Raw genomic sequence first — 16241 nt, 5'->3', positions numbered from 1 at the left:
CTGTCTGACGAGGCCCCATTGTTTTGTTATAACCCCAGCAGACCCTGCATGGAGCCAGCAGCTTCCCTCCACACAGGAAAAAAAGGGAATCACCCAGCTTCTGAAACACCAGGAAAGTATTTCCTTGTCATGCAAGCAGCCCAAGCTGATTCAAAGGATGGCTAAGCAGCACAGAGGACAAACACAGCAGGAAGGCCCAGAGTCCAGCGTGTCCCGACAAGCAAATGGAGAGCACCTCACACCCAGAGCAGCTGAAGTTCATGTGTGCCCTTTCTATCCCTCCCCTGGCTCAGGCAGGCTCCTCTGCCTATGTGAGGGACTTTGGCAAACCCTCTTTTAAGGTGCATGGCCAGGGTGCAGGGAGCCACACTGCTCAAGGCCACTACAGTGGATAGTGGCAGAGTGGAGGGACCCTCCAGAGAGACAACAGTGGGACCCCACTACTGACCACACAGCATTTCAGGCAGGCTGCTCCCTGCCCACATTGGAGCAACTCCCTTTCTGAAGAGCTGTGCAGCCCTTGGAAGGACCTGGACAGGCTGGAGAGGTGGGCAGTGAAGAACAATCAGAAGTTCAACAAAGGCAAGGTCCTGTACATGGGAAGGAACAGCCCCACACACCAGCACAGGCTGGGGACTGCCTGCTGGAGCAGCTCTGTGGGAAAGGACCTTGGGGTCCTGGTGGACAGTGAGCTGTTCCTGAGCCATCAGTGAGCCCCTGTGGCCAAGAAGGGCAATGGGATCCTGGGTGCATTAGGAAGAGCATTGCCAGCAGGTCACAGGAGGTGATCCTGCCCCGCTGCTCAGCCCTGGTGAGGCACATCTGGAGTGCTGTGTCCAGTTCTGGGCTCCTCAGCACAAGAGAGGCAGGGAGCCCCTGGAGCCAGCCCAGAGGGTGGCAACAAAGATGATCAAGGAACTGGAGCATCTCTATTATGAAGAAAGGCTGAGGGAGCTCAGAGTTGTGGAGCCTCCCTCACTGGAGAAGAACCATCTAGACACAGTCCTGTGCTGTGTGGTCCAGGATGGCCCTGGATTAAACCAGATGACAGACTGTGGTCCCTTCCAGCCTTACCCACTCTGTCATTCTGTGAAGAGAAGGGTAGAGGTGTGCTGGGTGGGCACCCAAATTCAAGGGGCCTTTACTCTTCAACTGTGGTCCAGGTTAAACACTGTTTCACATCCATCAACCACAAAGCCAGTGGTGTTTAACTAACTAACCAGCACACAGATACTTTTTCCCAAACAAAGGTCAACAATGCACAGCAGCCCCAACAGCTTTTCCCAATACTAATACCACCCCACAGTTATATTTGTGCTTTTAGGCTCTTTGAAATGCTGAGATCTTTCATGACTCACTCTCAAAATCCAGCACTTAGAACCAGCTACCATCAAGTCAAGTCATCAACACCAATTTGACTTCATCCCATTTAAAGTCTGTTTCATTAAACAAACAAACACAAATTTGGCATCATTTTTTTGTTTCCCTTTACTCTGATGGATCACAGCCCTTGTTATTAAAACATGCTTAATAAAAACAAATTGGAAAACTAAGGAAACTCATAAAAAGCTCTGATTGTGAAGAAAAGCAGGGAAAAGGGCTTAAGGAGGAAATGCTACATTTTTCTGTGATACCAGCAGAAAGAGGCAGTTTATAAAGAAAACCACATAGTGGCAGGAAATAAATCCTTGAGACTGAATTTGGAAAAACACAAATTAATGCATTTATGGAAGAAACGGCAACACAACATACACACTTAACACAAAACAGAGATCCAGTAAGGCTGACAAGAGTCCTAGAACAGATAAGACAGAGAAGACCAATATAGCTTTGAGGACACATTCTAAGCATCTGATTCATAGGAAAACTGGAGGGAACAGAGAGATGGAAAGTATGAAAAAACTCAAAGGGACATGCACCTTTATTACTATTTATCACATCTGTTCTGCAGTCAGAGTTGTAATCTCCAGTCAATGAGCAGGGGTCTCATTTCACATTTAGATAAAAAATCCATTAAATAGGTGATATAGATGATGATGGGAAAAAGCATCACAGCTTTGTGCAACTATAAACACAGTGAATCCAAACAAAGCAACAGACTTGCGCACAGAGAACAGAGAGAATATGTGAGGGAAAAGACTTGGGCAGCAAAAGACAAGAGTCTGTTAGGTATTCCTCCCCTAAATCAGGTTTTAGCACGGGCTTCCAAGGAATACAAGGCTTCACACCAGGTAGATTTCAAAGGACATTGGAAAGCACCACTGAGGCATACATTAAGAAATGCTACCTGGGCAGAATTTCATGATCTAACAATGCCAATTCCCAGAATTTGCTTGTTTTTTTTCTGGATGAGATCTGCTTATATGCAGTTTATTGCTGCTGGATAAAGACAGACCAAAAATGCTTCTAATCATGTGCACCCTGCTCTTGAATCGCATTTGCCTTCAAAATCAGCCAGTAAAACCCATGTGCTGAACACAAGGTCTTCTCTGACCCTTCTCTAACCTTAAAGACCAAGCTGCAGTGTGAATGTGTCCTTTTCCCCATGATATAACATAACATGACACAGACTCACGCTGGATTCCAGCCAGAGGAGGAGGAAGACCCCACTTCCATGAACCTGGTCTCTCCTGTGAGACACATTTCCAACCTGACACAGAGCATACATGTGATGGGTTCTCAAAATGAAACGTGTCTGGCCATCCATGTGTGCACACAGAGGGACCCTTCATGACTCACATTTATACTGCAGCATTTCAACATCATTAAAACAGAGCAAAAAGGCCTCAAAAAGGACTTGTGTACAGAAGTGGATTTTAATGTCACAAAAGGCCACTTTGGTAATTTAGTCTCACCTCTGGATGACATAGTTCACTGAAGAGCACAAAGAGCTCCCTTGAACACTCACAACCACTTTCAGGTTGGTTTCCCCTGTTAGATATGAAAGTCTGGGAACCTTCAGAATGGGAAAAAATCAGAATGGGAACCCTCCTTCTATCCATGCATTGAGACTTTCAAGAGACTTCTCTCACCTGTCATCATTTCACAGATGGGTATGACTGTCCTGGGGGAAGTTGTGCCTACACCAGACATTATCCTACCTTGCACTGTTGGGGAGGCCACATTTAGCTCTTAGAGACATTTTCTAGTTCCCTCCCACACCCACATTTTCTTCATTTATAAAACCAGTGAAAACAAATCATGCTTCACCTTCAGTTTTATAGAGGGCAGCTCAGGACCTCTCGTTCCTTCATGGAAGGAAAATTTCTTTCTGTACAGTTTCCATTATTTATTAGCTGAAGGTCGGGGGAGAAATGGTATTTATAGGATGCCTAAGGCCATGCTCACTATAAAACAGAGTAAGTCAATATAGCTACAGCACAACTTAGTGGCCTATTGTGCAATATTTTAAAAAATGCACTCTCATTACAGCACTTGAGAGTATCTCCTCCCCAACACCAGTGAAAATACATTTATGAGAGCTATGGAGCAGCAAGAATGTTTTAATCAGATCATTAACATGGGTGTGCTGTTTTCTGCCCACATCCTGATATTTAGTCCAAGTCCTGACAAGATCTGGGATTTGTATAATCTATTCTCCTGAAAGGTGTCAAGTGATTTTGTGGACACTAGGCCAGTATAAATTCACTGTAACTTTGGCAGATCTGCACTCACTGACTGATGTGAAATCCCCAATGTGATGTGGATACTATTCTTTCCGTTTACAAAGAGAAAAACTATTCACAACTGAATGCCAAAGGTCTCCCTGACCTTTTCTACTTAAAGAAATTGAAATGAGACAGAAATTCCCATCTTACACCATACTGGAACATCACCTGACCAGAGATGCAGCTTGCTCAAACAAAACTGACTGAGTGGTTTATGGCATAGCACTCACTGCATGAAATAATTCACATGAGACAGTCCCAGTGAGGAGAAGCCTTCAACCTAGAACATCCACTCAGCGTGCAGCTGAGGTATTTGGGAGTAAGAAGCCACTCACAACTTGCTTCCCTTGCTCTCCCTCAAATGTATTCTTATAAGAAATACACTTCTCATGTGAGAAAAAGAAATCCCAGTGCAGCCTTTGTAGAGCTCTCTGCACCTACTGGCATTCTCAGCCCTCAGAAGCAAAGCTGGGAAGTCACCCAGACAGTCACCTGTCTACCAAGTCTCTCACACCAAAAAGCAACTCCACACTAGAATTCTTCTGTTCTCCCTCAAACTACTGGGGTTTATTCATGTTTTAAACATGAATAAACCAGAATTCAAAAAAGCCCAAGACAAGCTAGGCACACTCAGTAAGGAGTATTTAAACTGGGCACCCTGAAACTTATTTGCCAGAATCCAAGAAAGATTAATAAAGGAATCACTCCCAGAAAACAGAAAACTGTCTTGAGTGAGCAGGAAATCAAGACTGCCTGAAGAGAAAGCATGAGCTCTGCAGCCAGCTCAGAAGTACAGTGTGGTGCCAAGGCCCTCATACTATCTTTTAAATCCCCAGATTCTGAGGGGGTTTAAGCACACAACTTCATCCAGGTATTTTAGCCTGAGTCTGGAAGGTTTCAATCTGTAACCAGTGTAACAAGCACCAAAGCTCCCACTGACCTTAACTGACTCATTTCCTCTAAAAAAGCCCTTCAGGTGAAACCAGGTCCTTCCATTTTCAAACACTGCCTACAAGAATCTTTCTTTGTGCTTTAAAAACATAGAAGAGGTAAGAGAAGTACCAGTAAGGAAGTCTACACTGTTTTCCTGCAGCCAAAAGTAGGAAACTTCTCCAGGTGACATCCGCTTACCCTGAAATTCTCAACCCTAAAAGAAAAGCACCTTACAAGCTCTTCCAGTGGGTCACATCACTTAAAGCAGTCTGCCTTGTCCTCCAAGATACTGGAGACCTCCAAAACTCTGAATGCTTTCTTCCTCTGGTCTGACCAGACAGAAACATGCCTTACTCCCCCTATTTGACTTGAACCCCCCTGCTCTTTCACAGGTTTCTTAGAACCCCAACTCTCAGAGACTTCTGTTTACACCAGAACCATCTTTCTCAGCACCAAAGCCAAGCTCCCAGTTTCCTCGATTGTCCAGGAAAGCCTACGAACATAATTAACACTACTCTGAGAGATCAAAATGCAAAAACAAATCGAAAAAACACGTACCTTGGTAAGGATCTGATGGACAGCAACCTTCAGATGATCACAACCATTCTGAGGTGCTGGCATAGCTTATGAACAATTGGGGGAGGACTGTCACACCATCAGAATGAACTGGGACAGCAGCATCATGTGGAGCCAGAAAAGAGGTATTTTACCCAAACTGACTGTATTCTCAAATCAGTCCAATGTTCTTTGCTTCTCCCTTATTACCTTAAAATGTAGACAAATTTAAAAATAAAAACAAGAGACACTGAAGTTCATCCCCATCTGATCTAGATACTAATGAGGGAGGTTTTTTCCACTAGCACTGATTTTCCACTGTGCAGCAAATGCAGCCTCTCCACCGTCCACGTGTCAGAAACAAAGCCACTTCTGGCCTGATGCTTTCCATATGAAACACTAGATCCCATCTTTCTTCTCCCCTCTGCCTTCCTCCTTTCCATACTTAATTACTCACACAGCAGCTGTAGTAGGTTGCAGATGAGCAAAATGTTTTCTTCAAAGCAGCACAAATTTTCCAGGCTGACAGGGAAGGCCAAAAGAAAAAAAAAAAGAAAAAACAAAACCCCAACAAGAATTATTTAGTACTTTTCACCAGCTTGGAGCAGGCAGCAAGCTCTGCAGGCTTGGCACACTTCAAACCACTGCACAGGAAAAGAACAAAGCCCCAAAGCCCCTGAGCCACTCAGCCCACCCTGCACCCAGGGATGTGGGCACCTCCGATCCAGAATCCAGCAGTAAGCCAGAGGTGCCAAGGCAGGGCGACTGCACTGACTCCAAACCAGCACAGCACCTCAGCAGCAGCTGAGCAAAGGAGAGGGGAGAGAGCAGCAGCTGCCAGGAGACAGGGAACAGTGTGACTGCACTGCTTTTGTGCATCTTGTGTATCAACAGGCCTTGCCCTGAGGAAGGGAGAGCACGCACCCAGATAAGAGACCAGAAGTATCCAGATACTGCCCACAGCACCACATAATGCTATGGATGCAGTTCTCCAAGGATGCAACAGTCACACAGAGAGTCTGGATACCTTTGACTAACCAAATTACTAATAGCTGGGAAAAATTAATCAACTTTTAGGGGTGCAAGACCTGAAATGAAAAGCTAAAATTGACAAAAAAGTGGAAGATGTCACCCAAACTAAGTCTCTCACACTGAAAAGTGCCAGGCCCTCAGGAAATTCTAGTAAGTACAACTCCTTGAAAGATTTCTACCAAACATTCTCAGAAAATACAGTTTTGCCCGATCTTTTATTGGAATATATATTCATTTTGGAGTCAACGTGTTATCCACTGAAATGTCACACATCCAAGACGTAATCTGTAAGGGCAGACTTGAATCAAGCCACACAGTGACTCAAATCTGGGTCTCACACCTAAGTGCTGTGATGTGTGTTTTGGGTGTAAAAAACAAGTAGACAAGAGCACCTCTCACCCCCTCCTACTCTGCCACCCAAAGAACAATTTTCACCGTGGCCTTTGATAACTAGAACCTTTGTTTTCCATCCAGCCCTGGTGGAAAACAAAGGCAGGCGATTAAAGGCAGTCGTACTTCACCCCCACCAGCACAAAGCAATTCAGCACAATGCTGATTCCCCTCCTGGGCTGGAGCAAGGCAAGTCAGCAGAAACTGCAAATGTTCAAAACCCAAGAACTTTCCTTATGCACGGAAGTGGACTTTGCCCACTCGAGAGTCAGGATTAAAACCAAATGCCTAACACCATAGTAGCCTACTAGTAATGAAAGCATTTTTTAAATCTAATTTAGTTGTCCTGACACATGCCTTTTTCCTCACTGCACAATCTAAATAAACATTTATTTTCACTGTCATTTCCAGTCACTTCAATGGTACCAGAAGAAGGCTGCAGTGACAGAGCTGCAAGGCAGAAGGTGGGCTAGATAATCCTGTCCAAAAAACACAAACCCCGTTTCCAGGGCTTTTTGGATTATCTAGGTGGAGATACTTCCATTGACTGCAGTCTCTGTCAGAATATGCTACCTTACAAAGGTCCTTTATGGTCAAACATCAACCCTATGTCAGCATCCCTTTAAAACTGACCTTCTGAGGCTACAGGTTTAAAGGGCAGGATTTGTAAATCAGGACTCTAATTGGAATGTCTCAGAAGAGCCTCTCACAAACCAGGGTCCTTCTCCTTCACATCTTTTCCCATAAATCACCCTGTCTCCCAGGCTTGCCCTGTGTCACTGTCTACCTCTCTCTCCCTTGCAGAGTATGAGCTGTTGACCCCATGCATGATTTAAACTCCAGCTTTGCACCCAGGTCCACAATACTGGGAAATAACAAGAGGATTAGGACACGTGACACGCTGCCTGTAAGCATCATGATCAAAACCAGAATGACACTTATTTAAGTATGGTTGGTGGGCCTTCAGCAAGCATAAATGATGTAAACATCCCTGTGTAAATGACTGGGACTCTCTGGTGTGTACTGTACAGCACACTACACACCTCTTAACACCTCCCCAAAAAGTAACACAGGTAATGAATACACAGTTACATTGAGTGGAAATGCTTTGGATTGGAAAAGATCCTTCACATGCAAGAACAGGGAGTGGATGGGTACCTACTTCAAAAGGATTATCAGCTTCAGAGCAGCTTACTAAATCAGAGTTGATATATTAAACCTTTAAAAGAAAAAAAAAAATTAAATACCTTCTGCCCAACCATCCTACACCCAACTCCAACCCCTATTAAAGATTTGAGAAGGGTCAAATCAGTGCCACACACAGGTTGTCACAAAGACAACCCAGACCTCTGGGAAGGGGCATTTAAGCTTACCTTTCAGAATCTCCTTTTGATTTTTTCATAGAGGCAACTCCCCACCCCACCGACGGCTCCTCTGCACGGGAGCTGCCCTGGTGGCTGCTGTGGCAGCATCTGGGCCCACAGATCCAGGGGGGCTGGAGCCCACGGCCCCATGGCCTCACATAACCCTCCTCTGGCCCAGGCACTGTGCCTAAGCACCACAAACCAACAAACAAACAAACAAAACCAGAGCAGGGATCCCCAGAGCAGCAAAACAGAACACAAGAGCTGCCGACGCATCTTGTAACTGAAGAACTGAGAAGCAAAGGTTTGGTGTCCTGATTAAATCCAAGATGTCTCACTACCTTTGAGCATAAAGGCTGAAACATGAACTCACAGGCAGCTTACTCTCACAGGCAGCCTAACAACCTGAGCAGCCAAGCAGTCTTCCTCACCAGCTGCTGCCAGAGCAGGAATGGTAAACACAGCCTGGTGACCAAAGTTTTTTCTGATGTACACACATGTAAATGCCACTTACTTGCATTTTCTCAATGCTGCTGGAATCAAGAAGAGTCAGAAATCCCAGGATGTTTGGGATTTTTTTTAAAAACAAAAGACAACAAAACAAGTCCTCAGTGCCTCAAATGCAAAGAAAGTATAAAGAATATAAAATTAAAAAATAAAAGGTCTGTGACTTTAAAGACCATCTCAGTGTCATGGGAACCAGGCACAATTTTTTAACTGGCAGTGGCAATGTTGGGAGGAAGCTCTTTTCCTGGCAGGTTTGTTTTGTTTGCTTGCTACAGAATCCACTGAACTCTGCAGTTTGAGTGAATCCACACTAATTTTGGCCAGGGCAGAAGCACCCACAGTACAAAAAGGATCATGTGGGGAGAAGAAATTCAGTAATTCAGGTGAGTGATTCCTGCAACATCAGTCTGAAAGACACCACCAAAATGGCACTCCCAGCTCCTGACTGCTGCCAGGAGTTTGGAAACTGTGGGGACATTGTAAATGTAGGGAATGGACAGGAGGTACTTGAGAGTCCAGGGAAGCAGAAAGAGGAACTCAGGACTACTCTTAAAAACACCTTTATTAGCTCTCCAAAAATTCAGCTTTAGTATCAAAAAAGAAAACCACCATCAATTACCAATGCCTGGGCATAACTTTTAGTGAGGTTTTGAGCATGATTATCAAAAGTCTACAATTTTTCTTCCCTCTGCAAAATGTGACAAACTTGATAGGAGATAAGGTGTACTACTAACCCATTGCTTAATGTACTAAACAACAGTATTGCTCAGTCAGCGAGCAAAATCCCTTTGTTTCATTGAGACAACTGCAATCAAGGTCGTTCACACGCAGCTGCAATCAAAGAGAAGCAGCTTCCTTCTTGCTTCCCTATAATGTTTCCTAACTCAGAATGGAGAAACAACACACTGGATGTTTCTCAGTGGAGAATCATTTGACAAACCCTCAAAATATCCCCTAACAATATCCAGAAGATACCATTTGCCTCAACCCTGAAAAGCTTAAGTATGAAATTACTATCTGGAACTGAACACATTCTGCCACTTCTACATGGAAGTACCACACTGCAGACTAACTATATATCATGATTTTCATGAAGCCTATTCTAATTTATGCACTGCCTATTCAGCAGGACATACAGAAATGTACAGGCTTGGGGAAGGGTAGATTTAAGCATCCCAAACAAGTAAGAGAAAATATTTTCTAGCTGAGTACCCACATTATGATTGTGCATTGCTTAAAGGTATTTACCCCATTTCAAAATCACTTGAGACAAGTCATTCACATAATCTGCTATTTTAAGACCTGTAACGTGGATTGCAGGACTCTATGCTTTCAGAATGCCAAAAAATAATCACTTTTAACAATATATTCTATAATTAAGAAATCATGTAACAACAGAGACAGCAGTTTCAAGTTTGTCTTTCCTCTCTTTGTCTATTCTTTCTGTAAGGTGACAGGAGCATGCTTTCAGCACATGGAGCAAGCAGAGGGACTGCAGGTATAAATGGAGCAGCGTTCAGAGTCTGAAATACACTGCATTACACATGTGGCTGTTCTTGGAAGTCAACCATTTCTGAAAGTTATTCCCAAGAGGCATGATGTACTATAACAACTTAAGAAATGTGTTACACTGTGACTGGAACCAAGATGAAATAGCAATATTAAAAGAGATGGTTTAGTTTATGTAGTGGCCAACTATGCCATTAAACTAGAACAATGGAGACGATGGGGAGGCAGGAATGTTCTTCAGTGTGATTTATTCCTTTCCAGTAGGAGCGGAAATTTTTCCTATAGGCCTGAAAATGACCCCATCTGCCAAGCAAAAGTCAGCATTAAGATATAAGAATTCTACTAGATTAGTCACCCTGGGATACTCTGCTCTCACACAGCACAGGTATCTCAAAGCCCTCTTCCAGGATGAGTCAAAACTCAGCCTTCTAAGCGCCACAAAAACCATTAGGCCTTAGCATTGCTGTTGTCAGTCACTTCAGAAAGAGGGAAACTGAGGCTTGAAGAAAACAGGCAAAGAAGGCTATATGAAAGGATCAACAGAAAAACAAAGGCTTCCTCGATCCTATGCTTTACAGGAAATGTGCATCTTTCTTGAAAGGATCATTGTTTGCTGCAGCTGAGAGCAGCTGGGTCAGCCAAGGCAAAAGGAAATGTTATCAGGCAATGGTTATCAGCAAACAATATAATGCCATTTCCACTTCTGCCAGCCAATTAGACCTGCGCTGCCTGCTGACACGTGGGAAAGGCTATCTCCTCCAGAATAAACCAGGGCTTGACACCTAAGCCCTGCTGCTTTTATACAGCTGCATCAGCTACACAGGATGACTCTGTGCATCCACCTGCTCTCTGTGCTCCCATATTCTGACATTATGGGAACTGCCATGCTAGACACTGCCCTACGCTCCCCACGAATATGAAGACAGCCCCAAAATGTCCTGATCAGACCCCTGTTTTACAACAGCACACTGAGTTCTGAGTCCACCAAGGGACCTACAGAGAAGGACAATAGGGATGTCAAAAATGTCACCCCTAGGAAGAGGCATATCTGATTACAAAAGATGCCTTCTGCACCCTGATGTTTCAGTGATACCCTACATGACATTGTGAAGGCCCAGCAGGAAGAACAGAGGGAAGCCCCATGTCCACCCCTTCCAAACCCTCAGCCCCGCTCTCCCCCTCTCCGCAGCCTGGCACACAGAGTGGGACCATGTGCAGCTGCACAGGCTATGCTCCTCAGAGTTATCTCCCTCAAAAACAGCCTCCTACCCACTTCCTTCCTCTGCAGAGTAATGAGGTGCCCTTCAGCCTCGTGCTGCCTCTGCCAGCAGCCTGGTTCCAATCTCAGGGATGCCACATGAGACAGCCAGCCCAGAGCAATGGCATATGTGGCCAGAGGTCCTCCTGCAGCAGCGCAGCAGCCACGCAGGTGCTGAAATCTCCCCCGCCCTGCCCCGAACTGCAGAGTCAGCTCACAGGGACAGAGAGAACTAGGACTGTTCAGTCAGAGTCAGGATGAAGCACCAGGCAGAAACACGAGGTGCCAGCCAGCTGACTTAGAGCAAACGACTCATTTCCCAATGCACACAGCCCACCTCTTCCTTTCATCCCTCCTCAGTGCCATGGAGGCTCAACACTGTGGAAAAGCATTTGTGGAAAAGCTAAACAAAGTTCTCTCTCCTGATGAAATTGTACTATTGATTACTTGTTAGATTCTGACACCCCCACTCCAAGAAAAATCCTCCTCACCTCAAAAATGTTTTGCCTGAAGGAGTACACCCAAAGCTCAGAGAGGAACTCAGCTTCTGTTGCCTAAAAATCAAGCTCTCCCTTCCCAAAATGTGTTTTTAAAATACATCAAATGCATCACAGGTTCATTTCCAGCTTATACTTCAGGTATTTCTACTTCCACAATGCAAACTATGTGCAGGGTGGAATAAGGGTTTCTTTGTTTGCATTTTTGCCTTCTAAAACAGAAACCTACACAAAAGGAGACAATTTGTTCCTCCACAAAATCTGTTTGTTTTGTACATATTGCTGGGTTGCACTCATTCAACTCCAACACTAATTGTCAAAAGCACAGATACCAAACTTGCTCATGTTCCTCTAGCAGTGGGAAGGGAAAACGGGAGATCAGCTGACTGTGTGCAAGCATTTACCAACCTGCCTGTGCTGTCAGTGCCCTCTGTGAGTAATGGGTGTTTCACAATCTGAAATACGAGAAACTGACCCAGCTGTGTATTCTTCAGCAGCCAGCAGACTGTTTTCCAGGCCCAGGAGAAAAGGAAGACAGGACTGTGTCAATGATTTCACCCCAAGGCACGCTCTGATTTTCAGTGGGGCAGGTGCATCTTTCATGGTACCACAGTGAGCATCGTTTGTCAGAGCAGGACCTGGCACTGACTGCCTCTGCACATCACGCACTAGTAGCTGCTAATCACAAAACTGGAGCTCACAATGTGATAAAGAAGCTTGCTCTTAACCCACACATCTATTTCCCCCCCAACCCGCGCCTTTTTAAGAGACTGAAGTAATCTCCTGGGGCGCTGCTCTGCTCCTGGGAGAAGCACTGCTCTGGAGCCTCTGTAGCACCACTGGAGCAGAGGCAGGACTTGTTCCAGTGTTTTTACTCAAAATTAAAGCTGCTGTTTCTCTCCTCTGACACATCCCACAGGAATCAGTCACTACCCTGTCAGCTCTCTTCCCCGGAGTCTCAACTGTAGCCTTTAGTTTTAAACGACCCTTTAGAAACACACACATTCTTTGTCTTCAAGTTGCTACAGTTTGCCTAAAATAAGTAAATCCCCAGTACTTGATTACGTTGCAAGTGATTCAGAAGAATTAAATTGGGGTCTCTGTGTCAGTGGGTCTGCCAGGCTTGTGTAACAGCACGGTGTCTGCACAGCCAGCTTCAGCTGCTCCCACCACTGACACATCAGTTTTGCTGCCTGTTGTTTGCAAGGAAAGTCCAGGCAGCAACAGGGGAACAAACTGTAAATACAGGATGCATTATGAAACATCGGGCACTGGTTGCAGGATTTCAGGAAATAAGGGAAAATGCTGCAAATTATTTTCAGCTTCTCTTTTTAACATACGTGGAGAGTCAATGGGGTTTAACCAGGAGCAGGACTTTAAATTCTGCAATGGTAACAGTGGGATTGGGTAGGTACATGCTACTGTATAAAACAAACTGCTGCTCTTCCACACATAAAAGAAGGCAGGAGACAGAGTATCACTCGCAGCACTGCCTGAAGCACGCTGGCTATGTCAACACACTATGTCGCTTTGGACTGCTTGGACTGTTAGTAATATGCAACCGATCCAACAACGATCCTATGAAATATTTTTTTAATTAAATTATATTAACCTCTTCAGTTTAATTAACATGTTAAAAATATAAAAGGAAAGCAGATGTGACCATCATGGATGTGTGCGCTGAATATTAATAACAAAAAGCATCCCCTCCCCCTTGGAGGATAAAGCAAAGTTGGTTTGGTCATTTTGCAAAATAAACCCTGAATGTGTTCACCCTGTAGCTGACAATGAAGCTCTGCTTTGTGTGCACACACATACAAAGCTGAAGCCAGAATGATTTTACTACGGGTAAAGCTTTGAAGATCCAGCCCCGTCCAGCTGGCTGACAATGCTACAGCCCGAGTACTCCCCAGCAGCTCTGCCATCCACGTTTCTACCCATGCACACTTCTGAGGAAAAATCAAATGAACATCCCAAAACTGACAGGCTACCCTTACAGTAGCCAAGACTCAGGTGAAGGCTGGCAAGATGAAATCCTGTGGCTCATTATTCTCACACTGATAGTGCCACGGTCCGTGCGCTGCAATAGCACCACATGTCATCCCAGCCACATTCCACTATTTCTACCCACCAGCAGATGTTTTTTTTCTTTTAAAGAGACACCAGTTTCCAGAATTTCACCTGGTGTATTGCCTCTGCCAGAAAATCACATAAAGAAACAGAACTACCTCACAACATTTGTTCGTAAATAGAAACGCTGTCTTTCCTTTTCTCTCAATTTCCCAGCTGATAACTATTTACAGTTAACAACTGGGTGCATCATGTATTTTATACAGCTCTTCTCTGTAACATACTCTTCCCCTTGGTCTTACTTGTATTCACACTGCCAGTCATCATTTTAATGCATTCATAAGAATTGATTTCCATCTTTCTCTTTATTCTGTCTGCATATTAACCCTAGAGTGCCTCAAAACACACTGGTTTACTGGAACCAGCCTAAGGCGTCATTGTTTCAAGACAGCGAGAAGTGTGCGTTTCTACTCATCTTCCAAGGAAAAAAAAAAAGGAAAAAAAAGGAAAAGAAAAATAAGTCACATTCCTAGTTACTGAACTTAGCCTTAAAGCTTCTGCTACTGCTTCCAGGCACCTGACCACCCTCCACCTCCGACTTAAGCTACGATTTTTATTGACATATACTAATTACCTGAAAATAAGAATGATCTATTCCATTTCCACCAGCTGCCAGTTGTCAGCACTGGCTAGAAGTGAGCAGGATTGTTTAAAAGAACAAAACAAAGAAAAATAAAATTAAAATCTAAGCTCAAAAATGAAATAAATAGTAGTCACCATAAAAAACAAAACCCTAAAGAATGCCACCGGATCTCAGGTACTGTCGGGTGTGCTCAGAAAGGACTGAAGGCAGACAGATTTGAATGGACTGCTCAGTTTGTCACGGTAAAAAATACAGATTTAAAGGTCTACCCACGCGGCAAAAAAAAAAAAAAAAAAAAAAAAAAAAAAAAAAAAAAAAAAAAAGAACCACCAAAAACCCCAACCCTGAATTAAAGAACAAAAATAAAATAAAGTCAGAAATGCAGCCTCAATGCATCGACTGTCTGCGCTTAAGAGATTTACAGGAGTAATTTAAATGATTCACCTGCTGCCAGTTTTCCTCCAAGGATGGCAAAGCTGAGAAGTAGCCGGTGTCGTGGACAAGCTGGAGTTCCTGGAATATACTATAACTAGCCAAGACATCCATGCTGCTGCTGAGCAAGACCCTTTCTTTCTGCTTTTGTGTGTGTTTGTTTGCTCGGGTGGGGGGTTGTTTTTGGTCATAAAAAAAAAAAGGAGGAGGAAAATCAACCAATGATAGATCCAGCGTCCCTTTGGCTTTGTTTTGTTTCAGTCACACTTTAAAAAAAGAGAGAGAGAAAGAGGATCAGCGCGGAGGGACGGCGAGGTTCGGGGGCCGGGCCGAGGAGGACGAGCGGCGCCGGCGCGCACCGAGCACCCCGCGGCCGCCGCACCGGGGCACGTCCCCGCCGCGCTCCGCGCAGCTCCGCGCCGCGGCCATGCGCGTTCGCGACCGCCTTCGCCGCCGCCCCCTCCCCTCTTTATTTTCGGGACACCACATCCCACATCCCGCCCCCCCTCACGCCGCTTCCCTCCCACCCTCCCTCAGCAAGCCCGGCCCGGCCCGGCCCGGCCCCCCCGCGCGCGCAGCCGCGCGGCCCCGCTCAGGCAGCGCGTGGCCATGTAGGGTAAACGGCGGGGCGGGAGGGGCGGGCCCGCCGCGCGCCTGAAGACGCTGTGGCCCAATGGCGGAGCCGCGAGGGGCGCGGGGGGCGGGGCCGGAGCGCCGGCGCCGGCGGCGATTGGCCGGGAGCGCTGCTCCCGCCCCTTCCCCGAGGCTCGCGAGGCGGCGCGCGGCGAGCTATTTTTAGGGCGCTATATAAGAGGGCGGTGAGGCGCGTGGTGGTGGCAGAGAGTGGTGCGCTGAGGGGGGATGCGGGGCGGTCGTGTTCGGGCTGTGGGCGCCGGGCGAGCCGCGGCCCGGCCCGGGGCTGCCCCGCAGGCAGTGCCTGCCGTACACCCCCGTTTCCGCACCTTGTGCACACTCTGCCTCTCCCCAGCTTCTAGTGCTCGAGTTCCTGGGGCTGAGGATCGCCTGGGAAAGATGTGTGGCTTATGAGGGTGTTGGAAGGAGTAGGAATGGGAATTCACCCCGAGCAGGAGCCGCCGGCCTAAGGAGCACATGCACAGTAGGCAGAGCGTAGGAGCCCGGCCCCTGAGTGCTGATCCAGCCAGACGGTCCCCAGAAGTGCACGTGTGCTTACTGAGGCATCTATCATGGCATTTAATCAGGCTGAGATGTGAGCTGAGACCTCTCGGAGTGCTAGTCTGGGCTGGCTAATGAGCTGTTTGACCTTAAATGGTTAGTGTGGCGCAGAGCTTCCCCAAAATCACTCTGGCACCGGGCACAGTTGCATTTCTGCTTTTGGAAGGATTGCAGAACTGAGTGCTCATT

At 45.9% G+C, this 16241-nt stretch overlaps 1 protein-coding gene across 1 annotated transcript in view; it reads right to left on the bottom strand.

The window, feature by feature from the left end:
- KLF7 (KLF transcription factor 7) overlaps positions 1-15287 on the bottom strand; it is a 62355-nt gene extending 47068 nt beyond the window's left edge. The window contains exons 1-2 of the mRNA XM_059476506.1: positions 15218-15287; positions 14418-14452 (exon numbers count right to left, since the gene is read on the bottom strand). Of these exons, the coding sequence (XP_059332489.1) occupies positions 14418-14452; positions 15218-15287 (105 nt within the window). The remainder of the gene's footprint in view (positions 1-14417; positions 14453-15217) is intronic.
- Positions 15288-16241: the final 954 nt, after the last annotated feature.

The sequence above is a fragment of the Ammospiza nelsoni genome, chromosome 7 (assembly GCF_027579445.1).
Source record: "Ammospiza nelsoni isolate bAmmNel1 chromosome 7, bAmmNel1.pri, whole genome shotgun sequence".
Lineage (NCBI taxonomy): Eukaryota > Metazoa > Chordata > Aves > Passeriformes > Passerellidae > Ammospiza > Ammospiza nelsoni.
This window is presented reverse-complemented; position numbering and strand designations above follow the sequence as displayed.